Genomic DNA, 25067 nt, shown 5'->3' on the forward strand with positions numbered 1-25067 from the left:
GAAGCAATAGTTCAAAATTGGGAATGAGGCATAGAAGTTGCAGAGGCTGTCCCACTTGGCACTGTTATAATGCCAAACTACTCTTCTATGGGAGTGGCTATGTAAGCATTGATGCATGGGGGAGGAGATGAGCACTAGATTGTGGTCAGAATTGCCTAGGGAGCCCATCACATTCACTGTGTATTTGGAAGTCGTTGGTAAGGAAGAGATCTAGGGTATTTGGAGAGTGGTTTGGGTTATCAGATATTCTGGTTGGCATCTGAACAAAATGTTTCAGTATCTCTGCCTGCAAGATCTGCACAGCTGGAGGAGGAAAGCCAGTTGGTGTTGTGGACATTAAAATCTCCTAGGAGGATGATTTTGCTGTTGGGAAAGTGGGACTGGAGAAAGTCAATTTGTAAGGAGAGGAAATTCAAGAGCTCAGAGTGGTTCGTTGCATTAGGGGAGTGAGAGAGAGACTGGAGAAAGTCAATTTGTAAGGAGAGGAAACTCAAGAGCTCAGAGTGGTTAGTTGCATTAGGGGAGTGATAGAGACAGCATATGAATTTGATTGAGTTGGGAAGGAATATTTTCATCCAAAGGTCAAAGTTGGGCTCATTACATGCCTACAGGAAGAATGGTGCAAAAGTCCCATGGATTGCAATCATATGCTTATGGAAAGTATGCCCATGTAGGATTACTGCAGTCATCAGAGCAAAAGAGGATCCTACATCTTATTAAAGTGGGCACCATAGCTATTTGTTTCTCACACTATGGTGTCTGTTGACTCCTTTCCAAGGCAGCGTACATAGCTAGATAAAGTGAAATTAACACACAAAGTAATAAGTGAAGAGAGAACAAGAAGTATCCCTAGAAATTGTACAAATGTCATGTGAATAAGGAAGTGAAAAGGAGATTTATTGCATGATGAGTGGTGAATGAAATGTATCCATTTCAAATACCAAAGTGGGTGGTGAGTGTTCCAATGCTGAATGATGGCAAAGTACAATAGTTTATTGTAGTCTGAATGTTTCACTTCCTACAATGATCTGATTCCATAGATGCCTTGAAATATTATTACTAACTATATCTGACCTACAGCTCAGAGTTACAAGCTTTGATTCTTTTCTAAACTTTCAATGCCCCCCCCCCCCATGATACTAATTTTTATCCCACTCAAAATTAAATAGTGATCACTTCCTATTTCAAATCATATGTACACCCTTGTATGCTGAATCACTCTGAATATATTAGGATCGACAACAACAAAATGAAGACTTACTTCTCATAAGTTCACTCTATGTAAATTTATCACATCTTTAGGCTGAACAGTATTAGTAAGAATTAGTCCCTGTCTTGAACAGAGATCCACTGGGTACTTATTAGCTTTGCTCTTATATGTCTGGGATTCATTATTCTATTGTTTTTGTTCTCCAATAAGAACAGACTTGCCCTTTGTAACAACACAAACATTTCAAACAAGTATCTATTGTTGGATTCTGAATGAAGAGAAATTTAAATTATTAATACTCTCTTCAGAATCCAACATAATCCGCCATGGCAAAGGCTACATTTGTAAATATTATTTAATGTAAATCACTTATTTACAAATTAATATTCATATAACTACCTATAAGTTGATTTAATATTTAATTATTTAATCAAAATATATGTATTAATAATGAAAAGATTGTATTAAATATTATTAAGCTATTTTATTCATTACTATATTAATATTATAAGAACTTGTATTTGATAATTTAACTGCGCATTAATTGAAATGTAAATATTCTTTATTTATTCCTATTTGTAGAAGTTTAGCGTTATGCAATACCTCGATTTTATTATATTTTGTTTGGTTGTCGTGGAGACGTATGTAAGTAAGCGAGCACGTTTTTGGAACACCACGTGAGGAGAAGGTTTATTGAAAAGTGTTTCAGAAAGAAATCACGAGAATAATTTAGGTGGGAAAAACAGATATATAAGTGATGAATGCTGAAATTATAAAGGAATGAAGAGAGAGAAAAAGGAGAGGATTAGCATTAGGCTGGAATCGGAGCATTCGGGAATCACAGTGCGATAATAGCATGTTGGCAAGTCACTCAAGCAGCTAAATAAAGTCTACTAGTTGAGAGGCGGTTAGCTAATAAGTTGTAGAATAACAATTATAGCTACGGAAGGCAGCTGAGTGACTACTAAATAGACTATCAATACTTGAGTTGAGATTTAATTTCAGGGCCGACCTTTCAAGGACACACAGTCTTGAAATAAAGCACAGAGTAACTAGAGAATAGTAGAGGCTGTAAAAATTGAAGTTTACCGTTAGCTGTGCTTAGAAATATATTGCCTAAAGAATTAAATGACTGCAGGAAGAATGAACAGCTGTGCATATAAAACCTGAAGTTAAGTAATTATTGTGTATTGCCTTAATTCATAAGTGATCAGTAGCATTTCATGCAAGAACGTTTGTTTATATATATAGTGACTGACGATTAATTCAGTTATTGCTTAGAAGATTTATTTAATGAGTGCCATTTATTGTTTAAAGTGTTTACAGTTATAAAAAGTGTTTGCGTATAAGTAGATGAAGAAAGAAGATTTTCGGTAAGAATATTCCAACCTTAATAATTCTATACAGAGAAGCGTGCGAGTTTCATTCTAGAATTTCCTTATATTAACAATAACTATTGCGGAGATTAGCTAAAGTGTAAATTTAAAAGTGTTTGTTTGTGAAGAGGTGTTACTGCAATTTTTGTCATATTTGGAACTTAAGGAACTGTGAGAAGACTGTATTATAGAGATAACAGATTTACCATTGTATGAGTTGTATGATTGAATTTATCTGAGGAGTTAAAATGTTTGTGATATCTTATTTACTGATTTGAATTTAAGTGTATAATTTATGATTCTAAAATTAAATGTTTGTTTTTGTTAATCAAAAGATGTATTTTGCCTGAATCTCTTTTACTGCACCATTCATAAAATATTCGAATCAAAGCGGGTAAATTAAGTAAGTCAAATATACTCGGCCAGTATATAATTTGAAGGAGAAATAGTTGAAGGTTGATTTTTCTTCAATTCTTGAACTAATTCAGATATAGAGTGGCACAGTCTTTAAATATAAATTTTCTCTATATTTGTATTAGAAATCAACTTACAACTTATCAATTAGTTAAGAGCATCGTAATAGTAATTATGTCGGATCCAAGGTAGGATCCAACACTATCCACTTCCTAATTCTGATATTTGTCCACATCACTTTACTTGAAACTGGTTGTCATTCAAGAAGTTTTTCTTCATGTTTAATACTGAATACTATAGCTAATCTCAGCAAGGTACAATGCCTACAGGAAGAATGGTGCAAAATTCCCATCATAGCATGCCATGTAGGATTGCTGCAGTCAGAGCAAAAGAGGATCCTGCATCTGATTAGAGAAAGGAAAGGGGTCTATTGCTAGAATTCAGGTGAACATGTCTCTAAACGGATATTTCAAAATTTCCTTATTTGTACTGTGGATACGTAGATTAGGTATGTGAATGGCATTGCATATATCATTACAATTAAGATGAAATTTTCTATGCTAAAGTATATATTTATTTTGAGAGAATTATGCAAATATTATACTCAACTGCTGCAGGAGAAGAGGAGACTTTTCCACACCTTGGACTAGTAATGTGTGTTTGTTCTCAATCATTATCTTATACTTACCAATTATCCTAACTTGAATGGAATCTTCCGGTCCTTTACTATGAATAAGTACGCCATTTTCAGCAGTAGTTTTGAACTGAAGATATATGTCTCCTGAATGTCCCATATCAAAAGTCGGCAGGTCAATGGTAGCATCATCATATCGAAAAGTTATCACATTGTCAAACAAGGCTGCAATCAATTCCCTATTAGTCAGAGTTTGATCACATAATCTACACAAATTCATTTAATCTTAGAATAAAAAATACTACAGTGAAACCCGATTCATCATTCCCATTACCTTTATTTTCCTGCATGAGTAGTTTTTAAATTTGAAATAATGTACTCTTTGCTCTCCATCCTTTTCTTTGGACTAAGTGACGACTTGGCAACACTTGTCGAGCATAACACTTCATCAAAGACAGTTACAAGCATGTCACTTCATAGCAAGTGGTTCTGTGCAATCTTGTGTGCTTCACAGTTTCAGATCAGTTAGCTAGTTTAACCATTTTGAATTAATTTGTTCCTGTTTTTATTACAGTACTTCATTATTCCTGTTACTGTTTTATTTCCTATGTTCCTAATATTATCCTTGGACTATATCATAATATAAAAGTGAGAACTCTGCATGAGTGACTGAAAATAGTAGAGGAGGTAGCGAACAATCCTGGAGAAGATGAACCCAAGTTGTGCTGAACTTTGCCAAAATGCATGAAGCGCTGATGAAAGCAAAAACTTTTATTTTTTATGCACACAGCACAAGTGACAGTAATCGTGAAAACATTCTAGGCCTTGAGAGATTATACTTTGAATTGAGTGACAAAATTTGAACAAAATAAATGTCAATCAAAGATTTTTTTTCAGAGGAAGTATTTTAAATATACTATAACATATCAGATACTGTATTTCAGTGAATAATAATCATTAAATTGTTCTTATCTATAATTTTTAATGGTTTCCCAGTACTATGTGTGTGTGTGTGTGTGTGTGTGTATATATATATATTGTTTTTGTTATCCACCCCCCAAAAATGATGAATCGGGATTTCACTGTAATTAATTTCAATTTACTATTGAAATATGTACTAAATCAGAATAAATCAAATGTAAACTAAAGAAATTTAGTTTTAGTTTACATAATTAGTTAAAAATCTATTTTTAACTAATTTTTTAAAAATATACAATTTAACATTTGATATGGTAAGTGCCATGTATCATAATTATAAAATGATAGCCTTGGGCCAGCTATCTCTGATTGGGTACCAGTGGAAATTGAACTGCCCACTCAGTCTCCAAAAGTCAATAGGGTTAAAATGGCCCCGCAAAATCCCTATATACGGGAATAAAAAGGCATTAGCTGATTTTTTTTTTTTTTACATGGCACTGGTTGGAATTCAAAGAAATGGCCAGCCTATGCCCTGCAATATTGGATACCTGAAGTGACTTGAAAAGGTTCCATGTTTGGTCTCTACAGCAGATTATCCTGATTTCATTAAAAAAATAAATAAAATATAAAAATTACAAACATTAATAAAAAATAAGAAGTCTGAAGCCCCTTAAACAGTACAATGCTCTATAGGTTTTATAATCTTTTTTTGAGTAGGGGTAAAAAACTCACGAGGCTAGTACATTATGCCTGTTAAGCATGTTGTTCCCCAAACAAAGATGTATGTTTTGCGAGAAGGGAAAACTCTTCTGCCATCATATGTGCAACTGAAAAACTCTTAGTCTTAATTACTTGTATTCTTGACAGGATTTGATCCTGGGTCTTCAGTTCAATGTTGCATTATGGATGTAATAAGCTGATTTAAATCTTTAATATAAGAGTAATATTTATCAATATTTATAATATTGATATGAATGAAGACCTGGATAAAAACTATTAAATAATAATTGAGACCCTACTAAATAATGCCAAAGAGATTAGGTGGAATTAACCAAAAGAAGGAAGAAAGAAAACTGTCTGATGAAACCCTAAACCTTCTCAGAAAGAAAGAGTTCTAGACATGAGAAGTAGAATAAAATTTCAGAGCTATGTAAAACAATAACCAAAAGGATGACACAAAAAATTAGAAACTTCAGAACAAGAAGCTTTAGAATTACAATAAAAAGCCATATGAGTCTAAATGGAGTGAGAGGAGAGTTGTCCATACAAAAAATAAATTAATAACCTTCATCATCATCATCAACATCAAATTCTTGCCATGTACCCTCAAGGAGTGTACAGGATATGATAGTACTACATGAAAAATTTACACCATTACTAACTTCCTATCTACAATTTTCCTCCAAATCAGTCTGTTACTTGTCAAGACTCCAACATTATCAGATCTTATATTTCTATCGTCTAAGGTACTTTGTACCGTATCAATCCACCTATGTCTTGGTCTTCCTCTGGGTCGTTTTCCTGCCAACTTGGCAGAGAACACTTGTTTTGCTAATCTTTCCTCGCCCATTCTGTTTAAATGACCATACCACCTGAGATTAGCTCTGCTAACGCATTCCTGGATGCTGACAATGTCAAGTTCTTTCCTAATATTCTCGTTTTTAATATGATATTGCCATTGATGCCATCTGTTCACGTCCCTAATCTTTCTCAGGACTCTCATATCTGCGGTCTCTAGTCTTTGGTCAAGTGTTTTACTTCTGACCCAGCTCTCAGATCCATAAGTTAAAACTGGTTTGAACACAGCTAATTTAGTGTTCTGTTCTGACTAATTTCTCTCTTATTCCATATGAATTTATTCAATTGACTTCCTACCATACCAACTTTGTTGATTCTGTTGTCTATTTCATTATTTAATTTACCATCTTCACTAAAAATCGTGCCTAAGTAGTCTGAAATGTTTTACTTGTTCAACAGGTTCTCCGTTCAAAACACAGTTGACATTTTCAATGATTCTGCCTATTTTCATTGTCTTTTTATTGCTGACCTTCATACCATATCTATTATAACAGTTATTCAATTTAGTCAGAGAATCTTGCAGACTTATAGCTGATTTATTTAGAAGTATAACATCATCCGCACAAAAGCAAAGAGCTGACATTAACATTTCCAATTTTGACATCATGTTTAATACCACTTTCCTTCATAATGTGATCCATATAAATAATGAATAACAGAGGGGATAATGTACATCCTTGTCTCACGCCAGATTTAACATTAAACCACCTTCCTGTGCTTCCTTCAATTCTAACTGCTGACTTACAACTCAAATAAAGACTAAGTATTGCTTGATATAATGCCCCATTGACACCATATAACTGTAGCGTATTTAAGTTTTGTCGATTTGGAAAAGGCATATGACAAGGTTCCTTTTTTAGAACCTTGTCATATGCCTTTTCCAAATCGACAAAACTTAAATACAGATCTTTGTTATATTCCCATGATTTCTCCACTATTTGTCGTAAAGTGAAGATCTGATCCTGACAGCCTCTATTTGACCTGAATCCAGCTTGTTTGTCACCAAGTTTTTCTTCCACAATTCTTCTCAACCGTTTTCCAAGTATACTTGCATATATCTTACCAGGAACACTCAATAGGGATATATCTCTGTAATTCTCACATTCAGTTTTATTTCCCTTTTTATATATAGGTACTATGAGAGCTCTACTCCAATCAATGGGATTTCACCCTTAGTCCAGGCATTCTGAACTATGCAGTGCAGCCACTGTAAGACTTTTATATCACCATACTTCAGCATTTCTGGTTGAATATCAGCTACTCCTGTGCCTTTCCACATTTCAAGCATTTGATGGCTTTTTCTACTTCAAGTATGGATATGTATTTCTGACTGCATGCCTGGTCAGTGTTTTTTTTATCACTGTGCTATCATCACTGCTTGTTTCATTTAGCAAATTTTCAAAGTAATTACTCCATACTTCAAGGATATCTTTTACTCCCGTTTTCATTTCACCTTTATCATCTCACTCCTTTTACAGCACTCTTTCCTCCATTCCTAAGCTTCTTCAACAACCTCCAGAATATTTTGCCACCTTCTTGATATTTATTTTCTATGTTCTTGCCAGTGCTCCGATGAGTTTTGTTTAGCTAGTTTTACACACTATTTAGCTTTCTTACATTTGTCTCTGTATTCTCTAAGAGCACAAGCTGACTTATTTGCCAGGAACTTTTGATATGCTTTCTTCTTTTCCTTCACTTCCTCTTTAACTTCCTGTGTCCACCATGGAGTTCTAATTTTTCTATCCTTGCAGACAACTTCACCACATGCCTCTCTCGCTGAATCAATCAGGGTTTTCTTCAAGACTTGCCACTGAATCTCCAAGGTTTGGTTCCTGTTCTCAAACTCTCTCATTTTTCCTTCAATAATCTTTGTGTATTTTAGTCTACAGTTCACATCTGAGAGCTGCTCAACTTTTATTCACTTTAAAACTTTCTTATGTCATTCTTTTCAATATGAAATTCGATTTTATCCTGCTCAAGACCAAACAGTGATCACTTCCAATTTTAAATCCTCTGCACACTCTGGTATCCTGCACCATGGTGAAAACATCACTATCAACAATAACATAGTCAATGACACTTTTCTTATTCCTTGCTTCTTCTCTCCATGTGAATTTGTGCACATTTTTTATGTTGGAACATGGTGTTAGTAATAACCAGTCCGTGTCCTGAGGAGAAATCCAACAGGCATTTGCCATTATTATTAGCTTTGCTCCTTTCTCCAAATTTTCCCAAAACATTTTTGTATGTCTGACAATCACTTCCTACTCTGCTATTTAGATCCCAATAAGGACCAACTTTTCCTTTTTCATTGTGTCAATAGCTTTCTCTACAGCCTCAAAAAATTCCTCCACTTCTACCTTAGTAGAACCTTCTGTGGGGCCATAGGAACAAATAAATCTCATCGTCCAATTCCCCATTCTGATATTTGCCCAAATCGCTCTACTTGACACTTCCTGCCATTCAAGAAGATTAGCCTCATATTTAATGTTGAATACTATGGCTACTCCTTCTTTACCTTGATTGTCATTGCCTGAATATAACATTTTGTATTTATTGCTCAGAAAGATCTCACTAGTTTTTGTCTTTTTTTGTTTCAGTCACCCCTATTATGTCGATGCGGTATTTATCTAATTCCTCTGCTAGCTCCATTTCTTTGTCATTCAGGCTTCTTATGTTGATAGTACCGATCTTCAACTCTGGTGATGTTGAGTTGGGGTGTGTTTTCAGATTTGTTCCAGTTGCTGACTTTTCGCTGTTTGCTCTAGTGAAAACGAAGGGGGGCCTTGTTTAACCGGGCGATGCCCCAGCCGGCATGAAATTTTGTCATATTTTACCATCATTTTGTAGTTTGGTTTAACCAATAGGAATAAAATTTAGTCGGCTAAATCCCAAATTGCCAGCCCATCCTCGTTCATTCAGTATCCAGGTAGATACCCAACAGGGTGCTCCACGAGAAGGTGAGGATTGGACATTAGGCCAGAAGCCCTGGTCGATTCTCTGCATTCCTTTAAAGGATATGTGGAGGTCTCCTCTCAGTTATACAGCTTTGACTCTTTAGCACTCCCTTAAAGATGAAAATAGAGTATTAATTAAAGACAAAAAACAGATCATAAGAAATATAGAATCCTTTTATGCCAAGTTGTATGATGATTCCCAAAACTTAAAACCAATATGAAAACAAAAATGTAATATCCCAAATGAAAGAGGAGAAAATATGCCATGATATTTTAAAAGAAGAAATTCTTAAAGCAGGTGGTATACCAGTCATGACTTGTTATGTAAAATTTATACATTATACCTAGATAGAAGAGAATACCAAAGAGCTGAAACAATGCTCTCCTTATTACATTTTTTAAAAAAGGAAACAGAGAAGATATTAAAAATTTCTGCCCTATCAGTGTCCTTTCAACAATATACAAAAATCATTAGCAACAGAATACAAAACAGATTTTTGCCAACTGCTAGCAGCACTAATCATAGATATGTGATAAGACAAATGAATACCAAAAACCCCTTTATCTGGCATTCGTAGATTTTGAAAAGGCATTTGAAATCAGTTTCAACATCAGCTATTTCAGGCACTTAAAAATCAAAAAATTGGAAAAACTTACATTGATATACTTAGTCACATATATAAAAATTCAACTGCAACTTTAAAATCAGGAACATATGAAAGTTATTATAAAAAATGGAGTTAGACAGGGAGATGTCATTTCACCTAAATTATTTATAGCAGCCCCAGAAGAAATTTTTTTTAAAACCTAGATTGGAAAAATAGAGGAATTATGGTAAATGGAAAAGAACTAAATCACCTATGATTTGCTAATGATACTGTTCTTTTAAGAAACCCTAGAAGAACTTCAACAAATGATCACTGTATTGAATGCAGAAAGTAAAAAGAATTAAAAATGAAACATCAGGAAATTGATATAGTAATCTCCTATGTTTACCTAAGACAAAAGATTACAGTAGAGTGTGACTGTAAAGAAGAAACTATGCATAGAATTCAACTTGGTTGGAGAGACTTTGGAAAATACCATAACTTAAAGGACATATCTGCCTTAAAAGAAAAATATTTGGCAGTTGAATACTTCTGGGTAGTGAAACAAGGACTTGGACTAAAAAATTAACCAACAAGTTGAAAATAACCCAGAAAAAAATGGAAAGATCATTACTCTGTATTACCATTCTAAATAGAAAGTACAATTCTTGGATCAGAGCTCAGACTAGGGTGATGACATTCTAATAGCAGTTAAAAGATCCAAATGACAAGGCAGGTCATATTGCAAGATCCTATCCTATCCCAATGGCTTTAACAGGCCTTTAAGGCCCACAACCTTCCAAGCATGCTTGGATATCGTAACCGAAATACGAGGATAGAATGGTCACTCCTATGCCTCAGGGTATTCTTGGCTGTATCCCTGTGTGTTCACGGGGCCGGTTTGCCTGCTTGCGGGATGAAAAACACCAGATAAACTGGCAGAAAAAACCCTACTGCCCGTGCCCAAGACTGGCTAACTTGGCTATGGCTGAGGAAGATCCTTCAGCTCCTCACGTCTCTGACGGGAATCAAACCTAGGACACTCCTTCCCCAGGCATATGGTTGCAAAGCGCAAAGCCACTAGGCTAACCGCGTGGACTCATATTGCAAGAAGTAACACTCAAAAGTTGACAAGGTTGATATCAGATCCTAGAGATGGAAAGAGAGCTACAGGAAGACCAAACTGATGGTGGGAGGATGAGCTTAAAGAGGTGGGAAGAACTCAATGTCATAGAAAGAATCAAGATAGTAGGATTTTGCTTGGCAGCAGACTAAAAAGAGGTAAAGTCTTGCAAGTGGGCATTCTATGGCGATTCAATTATTAGAGGTGTAGTAAACGAGAAGATGCACAAGGTTTGTTTTTCTGGAGGTAAAATGAATAGAGCGACTGAGGCATTAGATACGAGGAATAAGCAAGCAAAAGAGTTGGTAGTGGTAGTAAGAACAAATAATTTGACTGGTAATAAGGAGAACGTACAACTGGATATCAGGAGGTTGTGGAGAAGGATAAAAGATAATAGTTTGATAAGAAAGGTAGTCAGTGTGTTGCCCAGGTATGACAGTGATGAGATGAGGTGGAGAGCCAGAATTATGAATATGTTAGCAGAAATGTGTGAAGACAAAGTAGGCAGTTTGTTAATGTGTGGAAGGAGTTGAAGGATGAACTGAACTGTGTAGAGTGACAGACTGTATTCTAATGGTTTTGGTATGAATCATTTGGAGAGACTGCTGCTGGAAGGGGAGAGCAATGAGTGCAGAGAATGAATCTGAGCAAGAAAGAAGGCAATGTGAAAGAGTGGAAGGGTAAGGAAGGAGAGATTGAAGTGGTGTTTATGAACAAAGAAGTTGGTAGCATGGGTACAGAGAATGAGAAGTATACAAGACAAACAGAAAAATGGAGACTTAGGATGAACAGTGGAACACAGCATGAGAAAGACTGATGCTCAAAGAGGATGTAAATGTGTGTATAGATGAGAAGGAAGTGGGATGGCCCAGGAGGTAGAGAAAACAGTTGGATTTGAAGGTTTTTCTGGATGAATAAAGAGAAAAAGAAATGGCTTGAAGAAGTCACACCTAAAAAAAGTGGCATCAGAGAATCTTTTTATAGACCCAAGAATGAGCTGTTATATTTGTATATAAATACTAGAAGTATCAGGAAAAAAAAAAAAATTAAATTGTGGTAATGATTGAATTTGTGCACCCAAATCTTGTTGGAATATAGTGAGATATAGTTGATGAGGATAACATCCTGACAGGAAAACAGAGATGGAAGGCATGATGTTTTTCATGAAGATAGAAAAGGTAAAAAAGGGAGGTGAAGTGCTACTGATGATAGAAAAGAGTTATGTCCATATAAGGTAGAGATGAAAGGGGAAAATAGTGGCAGTGGTTTGAAGCAGTATGGTGTGAGCTAGAGGTTACAATAGCATGAAATATTAGTCAGTTGTTGCTATAGATCTGATAATGTGGAAGGTAGTGACCACCATGAAATGTATAAGCAAATTAGTCAAGCAAATAAGAAAAGAGTGATCATTATGTTTGATTTTAATTATGGCAATATAGAATGGGTTGACAAGATAGCAACTGGAAGTAAAGAAAATGAGTTTTGAGTTTGAGGGACAACTACCTCAGACAGTAATAATAAATTTAGTTTAATCCTTTATCCAAGTGTGAGCAAACAAAGTTTGCGCCTGAAAGTATCTTCAGGACTGGGATAAGTTGGTACAACACCGGGCAACTCGTTGCAAAGGTGGAGCAAGCTAACATCACTCCTATCTCAGTATCTCCCATAATGCAAAACACATCTCCTTGCAGATATGTATAATGTTATGCAAGGGAAGAGCCACTACCCAGACTAGTTTCGATCTTTATTGAGGTCTCATTAGTGGGAGCCAGGCCCAAGTGGAGATACCAGGCAGAAGCATTAGCAAGGTCTTCTCTACCTATAGGAGTTGCCAAACGGTGTGCCACCTTTTTATTAAATTACTCTGGATTTAGAGAAAGATGTTGAAAGTTTATTTTTCACTTGGTTAGACTATAATAAATTTAGTTTAATCCTTTATCCAAGTGTGAGCAAACAATGTTTGCATCTGAAAGTATCTTCAGGACTGGGGTAAGTTGGTACAACACCGGGCAACTCATTGCAAAGATGGAGCAAGCTAACATCACTCCTATTCCAGTATCTCCCATAATGCAAAACACATCTCCTTACTTTTGCAATGAGTTGCCCAGTGTTGTACCAACTTACCCCAGTCCTGAAGATACTTTCAGGGACAAACTTTGTTTGCTCATACTTGGATAAAGGATTAAACTAAATTTATTATAGTCTAACCAAGTGAAAAATAAACTTTCTACCGCAGACAGTATACAACAGAAGGCATGTGAGGATTGAAGGGTTTTGGAATTGATCATCTCATCATAGGATATCATTATGAGATGTCAGATCTCTCTCTCTCTCTCCAGTTGGTGAGAGTGATCATGAAGCAATTATCTGGGTGGTTTTCAGACTTCTGTGATGAAAGAGTATACATGGAACTAAGAGGGAGGCTGATGATTATGAGATGCTCAGGAGACATCTTACACCTGTAGCATTTAATGGAGTGTTGGGCAGAAAAGTAATGTGTAAATATATTTCAAGGGTCAGAAGGTTAAATAAAGTAGGCAAGAAATGGATGAACGAAGAGATTAAGCATGCAGTACAAAGGGCATTACGGAGGCAACAGAAGATGAGTGGTAATAATTAATTCCGTGAGGAGTACAGGGAGGACGACTCGGTTGTTAAGGGTAGCAAAAGTGCAGTATGAACAGCAGTCAGCTAATGAAGTCAAAAAAAAATCCAAAGGGTTCTTTCAATATATAGCCAAAAAAAAAAAAAAAAAAAAAAAAAAAAAAAAAAAAAAAAATCATAGCAGGTTTTTTTTACAATGTTTGTCTTCAATTCAGTTGAAGATGTTCAATAGCATACCTGTCACTATTCTTCCTGATTTCCTAACAAGAACAGTGCCAGCTAGCAATATGGGACTGTGCAGTAGTAGCCAATGTAGAGCATAATTTGGTTGAGCAATGTCAAAAATTACCAGTGTACTTTTTATTCAACATCCATTCTACATAAGGTGACAAATGAAACTGGGAGCCAGAAGTTAGTCAACTGACCACATTCCTCATGGACTATGTGGAGATCTTCACACACCATATAATTTATTCATAAAGTTCAATGTTCAAAAAGATTAGATCCCTAAAGAAATTCTGTTGTATTTTTAATTTATTTACACTTTCTTTCTTTTTCTTTTGTGGCAACCTACATTTTCTGCTAGATGAAGAGTCAGAAGTTCTGTTTTAGATTAGTGTTCTCTTTGGCAGAATGTTTAATTATGTTCAGTTAAGATACTATACATGTTTGATTCACCATTTAAAAAAAAAAATGGAACAGAAAAGAATGACTTCACAAACCTGCATATTATATCTTTGTTCCTTCATAGCAGTATCATTTTTGGTAATTTTCTTCATTAAAATGTACTAGTTATGCAAGAACAAATAAATGGAGTTCTCACATAGTATATTTCATTTTGCTATGCCCGAATGTCTTCAAATGAACCAAAATGGCAAGAAAAAATGTAAGCATTTGACAATAGTCTCTTCAGTAGTATGGGGGGGGGGGCTTCAAAGCCATTAGTTTAACAATTAAATGCATTTTTTTTTTTTGCTATCTGAGTACTACCATATTGTATATACACATATAAGGTGAATTCATTTCAGTAGTGTTCAACTATTAATCCATTATAGCTATCACATGTGATATAAAGCAATAACATTCAAATTCTATTATTGCATAAAAAAGAAAATCAAGAACTTACAATCGCCTTGACAGATAAGAGGACCAAGGGTATAACGTCCTTTCTTTTCATCTGTGGTAGATCCAGTATCACCAAATCTAAGCTGCCTTACTGGAAGATACTCCTTCTGTGTAATATCACCCTCATCAACAAGCCATCCTCCAACTTCAGTGTCACAATTGCACCATTTGTTGGGATCCCTGCAATTCCCAAATAGTCCACAGTTGCATTTATATGAGCCTGGCAAGGAACCACCCCAGTAATCCATTTTTTGGTTATTTCTGCTCACCCACCATGAAAAAGGTTCAAAGGAGGTGATGCCCTGAACTGGGAGAGGGGAAGTAAAAAAAAAATAAAAATAAATAAATATATATGAAAAAAATGAAATTATAATTTTCAGAAAAGAGAATGGAAACAGAAATTAATCATTTAGGAAGATAGGTAAACATAATATATTAACATTTCTATTCACAGGAATAGTTTTTGAAATTTTTTTTTACTTGGTTATAAATTAAAGATGCCAAGAAATTATATTCTTGTTTAATTCTTTATCCAGGTATAAGAAAACAACTTTCTTTGCTTCCATTTGGATAAGAGAGTAAACAAGAATATAATTCCTTGGCATCTTTAATTTAGAAATATGTCTGTTGTAGTGGATAGTAGCAATGCACGAGTTGGTTATAAATGTTTATTATAGTGAGAGCTGAGTACAAACCATTTCCAAACACCAATAAAATCATATAGGAGAAAAAATTTTAAGATTATTCTAAATACTAAGGAATATTGCATAAGAGGTACTCTTCAAAAGTTCTCAGACTTGCTACAAATGATACACAGCTGGCAGAAATAATTACTACCACCAGATATTGTTACATTGCTTCATTATGATGCCATTATAGATTTAAGTATTCCTGCATATAAATACAGTTTGCTCTGTTGTTTACAGAGCAAACTGTATTCATTGTCATTGTCACATTCGAAGAAAATTGGGAAAATCAAGTAAACAAAGAACATGACTAACTTCTTTAAGTGTGAAGAAATTATGAATCAGGAGCTTATTCTTGCAAGCCAAACCAACTACCTATATTATTACTTAACTATCTTTAGGCATTTAAAAGAAATGTTCACCAAATATTACCAGAAGACAGTGGCACATGTCTAGTTGCTTCATCATAATGTCCTGGAAATCACAATTTATGTAAAAGTTCTTGGAGGGTGCCAAGAATAACATGGCACCTTCCATAATCCTAGAATTGGTTCTCTCCAACTTATATGCAAACAAATTATTATTATTTGTATTATTCTTACATGACACCTCGAGGAAGTCCAAAGACTCATCTTAGGGAGGGCACCTACTCTACAACTCTTTCTCCACCACTCAATTCACCAACGCCAACCACCACTGTATAGAACAGACCTCAATGGGAAGCTCACTCTCTCCCATGCTCTTGAGAAATTTTTATCTGGAACATTTAGAGGAAATCCCATTTTCCTCCATACAGCCTCAGCCTTCCTTTTGAGTGCTATGCTCCATACAGCCTGAGCCTTTCTAACAAAAATAAATAATCCATGTCCCCTGATAAACTTCACTACAGAAATAGAAAAGGATAATAAACTAACATTCCTAGATACATTGCTCTCCTTCAGATCAACTATCTCCAGCTATTGTAAACCTATACAGGTCATTACATACAGCAGTCAGCTCACATCCTTACTTAAAAAATTAGAATCATAAAGCTATATTGCATCATACTTATTACTGTATAACACTACTCACAAGATCTCAAGCAACAGCATCCAATACATTATGCAACTGAATGACTTCTCAAAATGAACTTTACACAGTGTTTCTGATTCTAATCCTCCTCCAACAACAACCCTGAAACAGTATAGAGATCCCACGTCCATTTATTTCTGGCATTTCCTAACCAATTTCAAGAATCCTTAAGAAAAAAAAAATTTCATATATATATATTGCTCTTATATATATATAGGAGCAATAGGTCAAGAGACCTATAAGCACATCAGTACTGTGTGTGGGATGCATATGATGACTTAGACAGAAATTTACATATATATATTGTTAGATCTGAAACAGGCGACCTCACTTTAAATGATTATGGTCACCTTTCCAGAGTCTAACAGAAGATATCCATTAAATGAGCATACTTATCATTTGGCACAATTTAACTATATTTTAAAAGAAATAACTGGCAAATTAGAATAAGAACTGTTTGTATTGTAGTTAGTGTGTTTATACTTTAATGTAATTGTAAGTCAACAAAAAGGGCTCACATGAGAGTATTATCAGTGAATTTCTACACGTGAAAGAATGCCAACAATTTGGTAAGAAGGGGCAAAGGTTGCCCAATACTACAATAGCAGATTGTCTGCGGTTGCTACCTCTAAGAAAACATCAAGACACATGCATTCCCTGAATTGGAAAGCCCCATATGAAGAACGGTGAAGTCACCCAGTCGGGGACGAATCAGAAGGGTAAAAGAAGAGATCAAACTCGGAAAGGTGCCACTCTTGGGGAGCATATAAAACCTGCAACACAGAATTGAAACCCCCCCCCGTTTTGTTTGTTCCTGTATTCTCACTGTGGTCATCGTGATTCAGTTCTTATCTTTAAGAGCTGATCACCAAGAAATCCCAGTATGGCACCGCCACAGAGCACAGCAAATTTTGAACGCAGGCTGTCGGTAAGGAATAATATCGACGTAAATCCTTAGTAAAGAAAGCGAGCACCCTATCCAGGGAAAGCACGTGATTCCCACATGGCAACAGAACCTAGGCAGCCAGAACTTTGTAAGAAGGGAGGACGGAGAAAACCCCAAAAGAACCTGAGATGGTGTAGATAAGTACTTTTACATATTCTAACCCTTTAGAGAACTTGACTAACAAAAACGGAAGAAAGTGTAACTCGAAATTTATGATAAGGATAAGCATGAAGAATTATTATATGCGTGAATGACTCTATACCATTAGACTGAATTCTGTTAATTTAATGGAGATTCTGTCGTGACCTACTTGAGGGAGAAAAGGAATGCATTTCATAACATGAAGATTACAGGTGAGGTTGCAGGAGCAGATGAAGAATGAGCAGCCTAAAATTTCTAAGATAAGTAAGCCAAAATTATTGAAGATGGTGGATATTGTCCTGATCAAGTGTTTAACGCTGACGAATCAGGATTGTTTTGGAAGAAAGTATCTAGTTGAACTTACATTGCAAAGTCTGAGAAAAAAGCAAGTGGGTTTAAAGCAAGCAAAGATCAAGTAACGTTGTTACTTTGTAGCAATGCATCAGGGGATTGCATGTTGACACCCCTCCTAGTAAATCGATCTATAAGACCATGTGCTCTAAAAGGCAAAGATCTAAAACAGCTGCGTGTACACTGGATGGCTAATACAAGTCCTGGGTAACAACTGCTGTATTTACTGAATGGTTCTATAATTGCTTTGTAACAGAAGTGGAAACATATATGAAGCAAAAAGTACTCGATTTTAAAGTTTTATTAATTGTTGACAATGCACCAAGTCATCTGCATTTAGAACATCCATTTGTGCAGTGTTTTTTCTATCCAATATAACAAGCATTATTCAGCCATTAGATCAAGGCATAATTGCTACTTTTGAAAAATATTACATTAAACACACTTTTCAATTTATATTGGATAAACTAGAAAATGAATCATTAACAGTAACTGACATTTGGAAAAAATTTTCTATTTTGGACTGCATAAATCATGTTGCATCTGATATTGCTGAAACAAGACCACAAATTTTAAATGCCTGCTGGAAAGCAGCATGGCCTAGATGTGTTGCAAACAGTGCAACCATTCAAACATCTACATTATCAGCTGAAATCATTACTGTCCACCTTTACCACGAGTTGCCTCAGTCCTGAAGATACTTCAGGCACAACCTCTGTTTGCTTACACTTGGATAAAGGATTAAACTAAATTTATTATAGTCAAACCAAGTGGAAAAAAAATTTCCAACATCTTTCTCTAAATCCAGAGTAATTTAATAATAAGGTGAGACACCTTTTGGCAACTCGTATAGGTAAATATGACTTCTCCATCGCTTCCAACTTAGTATCACCACCTCTGGGTCTGGCTTCCACTGAAGAGACCTCAATAAAGGTCGAAACCGGTCTGGGTAGTGGTCCTTCCCTTAATGCATAGCATTATACATGTCTTCAAGGAGATGTTTTTTTTGCATTATGGGAGATACTAAGGCAAGGAGTGATGAGAGCTTGATCCACCTTTACCACGAGTTGCCTCAGTACTGAAGATACTTCAGGCATAACCTCTGTTTGCTTACACTTGAATAAAGGATTAAACTAAATTTATTATAGTCAAACCAAGTGGGAAAAAACTTCCAACATCTTTCTCTAAATCCAGAGTAATTTAATAATAGGGTGAGACACCTTTTGGCAACTCGTATAGGTAAATATGACTTCTCCATCGCTTCCAACTTAGTATCACCACCTCTGGGTCTGGCTCCCACTGAAGAGACTTCAATAAAGGTCGAAACCGGTCTGGGTAGTGGTCCTTCCCTTAATGCATAGCATTATACATGTCCACAAAGAGATGTGCTTTGCATTATGGGAAATACTAAGACAAGGAGTGATGAGAGCTTGGTCCACCTTTATCACGAGCTGCCTCAGTCCAGAAGATACTTCAGGCGCAAACTTTGTTTGCTTACACTTGGATAAAGGATTAAACTAAATTTATTATAGTCTAACCAAGTGGGAAAAACTTCCAAGAATAATGTAGATGAATTGCTTGTGGATAATGCCTTAAGTGATGATGATATTATTGGATATCAATTAACTTTAGATATTGTCGAAGATCCAGAAAACGATAGTGAAGTGGAAGAAAAACCTGTCCCCCGCCCTCACTGCAAATATAATTCGAGGTCTTGAACTGTGCAATAAATAGGAAAATCATTTTCTTGTTAATGACACAAATTCTGAATGAGCCTTTAAATTCCAACGTGAGCTGAAGAACTGTATGTTTGAATATCACAAGCTATATTAAAAATTAGTGAAATCATCATCATCGCAAAGTTTAATCACTGATTACATTGTCAGAAACAAAAAATCAGCACAAAATGAGGGTGAAGCTAATTCCGTTTGTGAAGAACCACTGCCTTAACCAGCTGACTATCTCTTCTGGTGATGAAAGTGATTTTGCACCAGTTCGCAAAAGTTGCGTTACAGAATATTGTCTAATAGCGATGATAATTCTGATGAAAAATTGTAAAAAAAAAATTCTTACTTTTCAATAAAATTAAATTAATAAAGCTTTAAAATCAACTCAGGCATTCTTATTTTCCTGAATTTTTATAAACTTTTTTTTATTTGATTTTGGGTTTATTTTAATTTATTGCTTTTAATTCATTTAATTTTGTGTGATTTTTTATATGCAGTTTTCTGTGGAACGTATCTACCACATAAAAAAAGATCCCGACTCTGTGTGTGTGGCTCCTATACACAAGAGGTCAAGAGACCTATAAGCTAATCAGTACTGTGTGTGGGCTGCAGATGACGATTTAGACAGAAGTTTGTCATCATCATCATCAAATTCCTGCCATGTACCCACAAGGGGTGTACAGGATATGATAGTCTACATGAAAAAAATATCATTACTAACTTCCTATCTACAATTTTCCTCCAAATCAGTCTGTTACTTGTCAAGACTCCAACATTATCAGATCTTATATTTCTATCGTCTAAGGCACTTCATACCGTATCAATCCACCTATATCTTGGTCTTCCTCTGGGTCGTTTTGCTGCTAACCTGGCAGAGAACACTTGTTTTGCTAGTCTTTCCTCGCCCATTCTATTTAAGTGACCATACCACCTGAGATGAGCTCTGCTAACGCATTCCTGGATGCTGACAATGTCAAGTTCTTTCCTAATATCCTCGTTTTTAATATGATATTGCCATTGATGCCATCTGTTAACACCTATAATCTTTCTCAGGACTCTCATATCTGCGGCCTCTAGTCTTTGGTCAAGTGTTTTACTTCTGACCCAGCTCTCAGATCCATAAGTTAAAACTGGTTTAAACACTGTCTTGTATACAGCTAATTTAGTGTTCTGACTAATTTCTCTCTTATTTCATATAAATTTATTCAATTGACTTCCCGCCATACCAGCTTTGCTGATTCTGTTGTCTATTTCTATATTTAAATTACCATCTTCAGTAAAAATCGTGCCTAAGTAGCTGAAATGTTTTACTTGTTCCACAGATTCTCCATTCACAACACAGTTGACATTTTCAATGATTCTGCCTATTTTCATTGTCTTTGTCTTTTTATTGCTGATCTTCATACCATATCTATTACAACAGCTATTCAATTTAGTCAGAGAATCTTGCAGACTTGTAGCGGATTTATTTAGAAGTATAACATCATCCGCATAAAGCAAAAAGCTGACATTAACATCTCCAATTTTGATATCATGTTTAATACCACTTTCCTTCATAATGTGATCCATATAGATAATGAATAACAGAGGGGCTAATGTACATCCTTGTCTCACACCAGATTTAACATTAAACCATTTCCTGTACTTCCTTCAATTCCAACTGCTGACTTAGAACTCAAATAAAGACTAAGTATTGCTTGATATAATGCCCCATTGACACCATATAACTGTAGCGTATTGAATAGCTTCTCTCTTGGCACCTTGTCATATGCCTTTTCCAAATCGATAAAACTTAAATACAGATCTTTGTTATATTCCCATCATTTCTCGACTATTTGTCGTAAAGTGAAGATCTGATCCTGACAGCCTCTGTTTGGCCTGAATCCAGCTTGTTCTTCATCAAGCTTTACATCTACAATTCTTCTCAACCGTTTCTCAAGTATACTTGCATAGATCTTGCCAGGAACACTCAGTATGGAAATACCTCTGTAATTCTCACATTCAGTTTTATTTCCCTTTTTATATATGGGTACTATGAGAGCTCAACTCCAATCATCAGGAATTCGTCCCTCTGTCCAGGCTTTCTGAACTATGCAGTGTAGCCACTCTAAGACTCTTATACCACCATACTTCAGCATTTCTGGTCGAATATCATCTACTCCAGCTGCCCTGCCACATTTCAAGCCTTTGATGGCTTTTTCTACTTCCAGTATGGATATGTATTCCTGACTGCATGCCTGGTCAGTGTTTTTTACCACTGTGCTGTCATCACTGCTTGTTTCATATAGCAGTTTTTCAAAGTAATTACTCCATACTTCAAGGATATCTTTTTCTCCAGTTTTCATGTCACCTTTATCATTTCTAACTGCTTTTACAGCACTCTTTCCTCCATTCCTAAGCTTCTTCAACAACCTCCAGAATATTTTGCCACCTTCTTGATATTTATTTTCTATATTCTTGCCAAAGTCCTCCCATGACTTTTGTTTAGCTAGTTTTACACAGTGTTTAGCATTCTTGCATTTGTCTCTATATTCTCTAAGAGCACAAGCTGACTTATTTGACAGGAACTTTTGATATGCTTTCTTCTTTTCCTTCACTGCCTCTTTAACTTCCTGTGTCCACCAGGGAGTTCTGATTTTTTTATCCTTACAGATAACCTCACCACATGCCTCTCTGGCAAAATCAATCAATGTTTTCTTCAGAGTTTGCCACTGAATCTCCAAGGTTTGATTCCTGTTCTCAAACTCTTTCATTTTTTCTTCAATAATCTTTGTGTATTTTAGTCTACAGTTCACATCTGAGAGCTGCTCAACTTTTATTTGCTTTAAAACTTTCTTACATGTTATTCTTTTCAATATGAAATTTAATTTTATCCTGCTCAAGACTAAATAGTGATCACTTCTAATTTCAAATCCTCTGTACACTCTAGTGTCCTGCCCCAGGGAGAAAACATCACTATCAACAATAACATAGTTAATGAGACTTTTCTTATTCCTAGCCTCTTCTCTCCATGTGAATTTGTGCACATTTTTATGTTGGAACATGGTGTTAGTAATAACCATTCCATGTCCTGAGCAGAAATCCAACAGATATTTGCCATTATTATTAGCTTTGCTCTTTTCTCCAAATTTTCCCAAAATATTTTTGTATGTCTCACAATCATTTCCTACTCTGCTATTTAGATCCCCAACAAGGACCAACTTTTCCTTTTTCATTGTGTCAGTTGCTTTTTCTAAAGCCTCAAAAAATTCCTCCACTTCTACCTTAGTAGAACCTTCTGTGGGACCATAGGCACAAATAAGTCTCATTGTCCAGTTCCCCATTCTCATATTTGCCCACATTACTCTACTTGAGACTGATTGCCATTCAAGAAGATTAGCCTCGTATTTTGTGTTGAATACTATGGCTACCCCTTCTTTACCTTGATTGTCATTGCCTGAATATAACATTTTGTATTTATTGCTCAGAAAGATCTCACCAGTTGTTGTCTTTTTTTGTTTCAGTCACCCTTATTATGTCGATCTGGTACTTATCTAATTCCTCAGCTAGCTCCATTTCTTTGCCATTCAGGCTTCTTACGTTGATAGTACCGATCTTTAACTCTGGTGATGTTGAGTTGGAGTTTGTTTTCAGATTTGTTCCAGTAGCTGACTTTTCGCTGTTCACCCTGGTTCCCTGGCGAAAACAATGGGGCGTTGTTTAACTGGGCGACGCCCCAGCCAGCATGAAATTTTGTCATGTTGTACCATCATTTTTTATTTTGGTTTAACCAATAAGAATACAATTTGGTCTGCTAAATCCCAAATTGCAAGCCCATCCTCGTTCGTTCAGTATCCAAGAAGATACCCAACAGGGTGCACCACGAGAAGGTGAGGACTGGACATTAGGTCAGAAGCCCTGGTCGGTTCTCTGCATTCCTTTTAAAGGCTATGTGGAGGTCTCCTCTCAGTTATACAGCTTTGATCCTTAAGCACCCCCCAGAAGTTTATTTATTTATTAATTATTATTTTTTCGCAATTGTTTGGGAATACTTCATAAGCAAGGCTGTGCCAGAGAACAGAGGTGTGGATGAAGTAAAAGATGAAGAGGAGAAGCAGGTTTGGTGTATTTGCAGTTGCACAGTAAAAGTATGCTGGTAAGCTGCCACTCTCGTATTAACAGGTGCAGCTAAAAGTGAAGGAATGATAGTTGCTAATTCACTGGAGCAGTGACCATGGAAGTACCTATAGAACAGATAGTGCTGAAACACTGCAACTGTGAGATAGAAGTTGAAGTGATCCCTCTATAAGAAAGAGGGATCATCAATTTAGCCTAATTGCTTACCTAGATGCTAAATGGACAGCATCTAGAATTTTAAGGGACGTTTTAGGTACATCACCCACAAACATGTGAGCAGAATTCTAAGCATGGGTAGATTTGCAATTTGTATATATACCCTCTGTCGAAAAAGAAACCGAACTTTTGATAGAAAATAAAACACAGGCTAATTATAATTATTCAAATCAATATACTCTCCCTCAGCTTCAATACAGCGTTTGGCACTGTCAATTGATTTGTTAAATGAGTTTTTTTTTTTATATCGGCTTTTGGGATACTGTTGAGGGTTGTGGTTACTACCACTTCAACATTTTCAATGGTGTCGTAACGCTTTCCTTTCATCAGCAAATGAAGTCGGGGGAAGAGAAAGAAGTCACAGGGTGCTAAATCAGGTGAATAGAGCGAGTGATCCAACATACAAACTTGGTTTTTGCTCAAAAACTGTTTCACAATGTTTGGTGCATTATCGTGCAAAAGTGACCAGCTGCCTGCATCACGATATTCATGCCACATGCAATGAATTCATGCTACCAATCGCTTCAACACTTTGAGATAAAACTCACCATTGACCATTTAGCCAGGTGGAACGAATTTTTTTGTGGATAATGCCCTCGGAATCATAGAAACAAATCAGAATTGTCTTTACTTTTGACTTCCAAGCGACTTTTTTTTCAGATGCCCCTCTTCTGGTGGCCTCCACTCAGCACTCTGGCACGTTGTTTCGGGCTCATACTCAAAACACCACATTTCGTCACCAGCAACGATCGTTTCAAGGAAGTTTGAGTCCTTACGAGCAGTTTTAATGAGGCCCTTGCAGCGTTCAATTCAATACATTTTTTGGTTGTCGGTCAACTTGTGTGGAACAAATTGCGAATTCAATTTATGAAAGCCCAAACTCTCGGTCAAAATGCACAGTTGATTTTGGAATCCCCAATTCATCTTCAATCAATCTCATGGATGATTTCGGGTTTTCTTTGATGAAATCAGGCACTTTTTGGATGTTACCTTCACTGAGTCCAGTTTTTTGACGGCCCGGCTTTTCATCGTTCTCAAGCGTCTCACAACCACTTTGAAATCACTTAAACCACTCATAAACTTGAGTACGGGATAAGCATTCATCACCGTATGCTTTTTGAAGCATTTGATGCGTTTCGGTAAAACTTTTACAAGTTTAACACAAAAGTCAATTGCAGCTCTCCGTTTGAAACTCATTTTCCGACCGTTAGTCAAAACGCAGTCACGCTTGCCACTATAACTCAGCTTCTAATGAAACAACCCTAATGAAGATTGCTGCTTTCGACA

The 25067-nt window shown here is 35.9% G+C and overlaps 1 protein-coding gene across 2 annotated transcripts in view; it reads right to left on the bottom strand.

The window, feature by feature from the left end:
- The window catches only part of Nrx-IV (neurexin-4), a 491733-nt gene that overhangs the window by 196474 nt on the left and 270192 nt on the right, over window positions 1-25067 (bottom strand). For both annotated transcript variants that reach the window (XM_090412013.1, XM_090412014.1), the window contains exons 15-16: window positions 14528-14833; window positions 3689-3859 (exon numbers count right to left, since the gene is read on the bottom strand). In XM_090412013.1, the coding sequence (XP_090268139.1) occupies window positions 3689-3859; window positions 14528-14833 (477 nt within the window). The remainder of the gene's footprint in view (window positions 1-3688; window positions 3860-14527; window positions 14834-25067) is intronic.

This window comes from Typopeltis vanoorti, chromosome 22 (assembly GCF_054136105.1).
Source record: "Typopeltis vanoorti isolate ZY-2024b chromosome 22, IOZ_Tvanoo_1.0, whole genome shotgun sequence".
In the NCBI taxonomy this organism is placed as follows: Eukaryota; Metazoa; Arthropoda; class Arachnida; order Uropygi; family Thelyphonidae; genus Typopeltis; species Typopeltis vanoorti.